General features: G+C 35.2%; 1 protein-coding gene across 1 annotated transcript; it reads left to right on the plus strand.

Moving 5' to 3' along the window:
- Nucleotides 1-29: 29 nt before the first annotated feature.
- LOC124943174 (stigma-specific STIG1-like protein 1) lies at nt 30-461 on the plus strand. Its single transcript, XM_047483724.1, has one exon. It carries the CDS (start codon nt 30-32, stop codon nt 459-461), a length of 432 nt encoding a protein of 143 aa, XP_047339680.1.
- The last annotated feature ends 401 nt before the right edge of the window (nt 462-862 follow it).

The following is an 862-nucleotide window of genomic DNA, read 5'->3' on the forward strand; positions in this document are numbered from 1 at the left end:
TGAGAGTTTTGTATTTACTAGCTCTACTTATGTCTATATTCGTCGTTGCTCTTTCTGACGTGGAAGATCAGAGTGAGACGTTATTATTTGATGACGAGGAAATTGATGATGCCATGCGAGATACGATGTCTCTCGAGGATGATGGACTTGCTTCATTACGTGGGGTGGGGCGTTTATTGTACCAAAAGGCTAGCCCACATCAAGCCATGACGTGTAATAAGTATCCTAGGGTTTGTCGGACGAAAGGGAGTCAAGGACCGGATTGTTGCAAGAAGAAGTGTGTGAATACAAACACAGATAGACTCAATTGCGGAATGTGTGGGAAGAAGTGCAAGTACCCGGAGATTTGTTGCAATGGGAAGTGTGTGAATCCTTTGAATGACCGAAATAATTGTGGTGGATGCAAGAAGAAGTGCAAGAAAGGGTTTAAATGTGGCTATGGAATGTGCAACTATGCATAGATTTGATTCTTTGGGTTTCATATTCTTTTGCATAGATTCATTTTGTGTTGATAGCTTGGAGATTAATTTGTTGAGATTTTAAGTAGGAATGGGTTGATTAATTATGTGCATGGAGGATAATAAGCTAGGCAAGATCTCCTCCTTGTGAAGGATGACATTGCCATGCAAAATATAGATTTATTTCTAAATTTATTTACCTCTCAAATAAAATATTTCTTTGTTCATTTTCCATGCATTTCCTAAATTATCTTATCCTTTTTTTTTTTAGAAAGATAAAACATATATAAACAATTTTACTATTCATGGAATTTGAAGATAACATGTGAAAAGAAAGATAAATCTATGGATTAAAAAAAATTAGGAGAATCAACTCAAAACAAAACATATATAAAAAATCAAAC

The sequence above is a fragment of the Impatiens glandulifera genome, chromosome 6 (assembly GCF_907164915.1).
Source record: "Impatiens glandulifera chromosome 6, dImpGla2.1, whole genome shotgun sequence".
Classification (NCBI taxonomy): domain Eukaryota; kingdom Viridiplantae; phylum Streptophyta; class Magnoliopsida; order Ericales; family Balsaminaceae; genus Impatiens; species Impatiens glandulifera.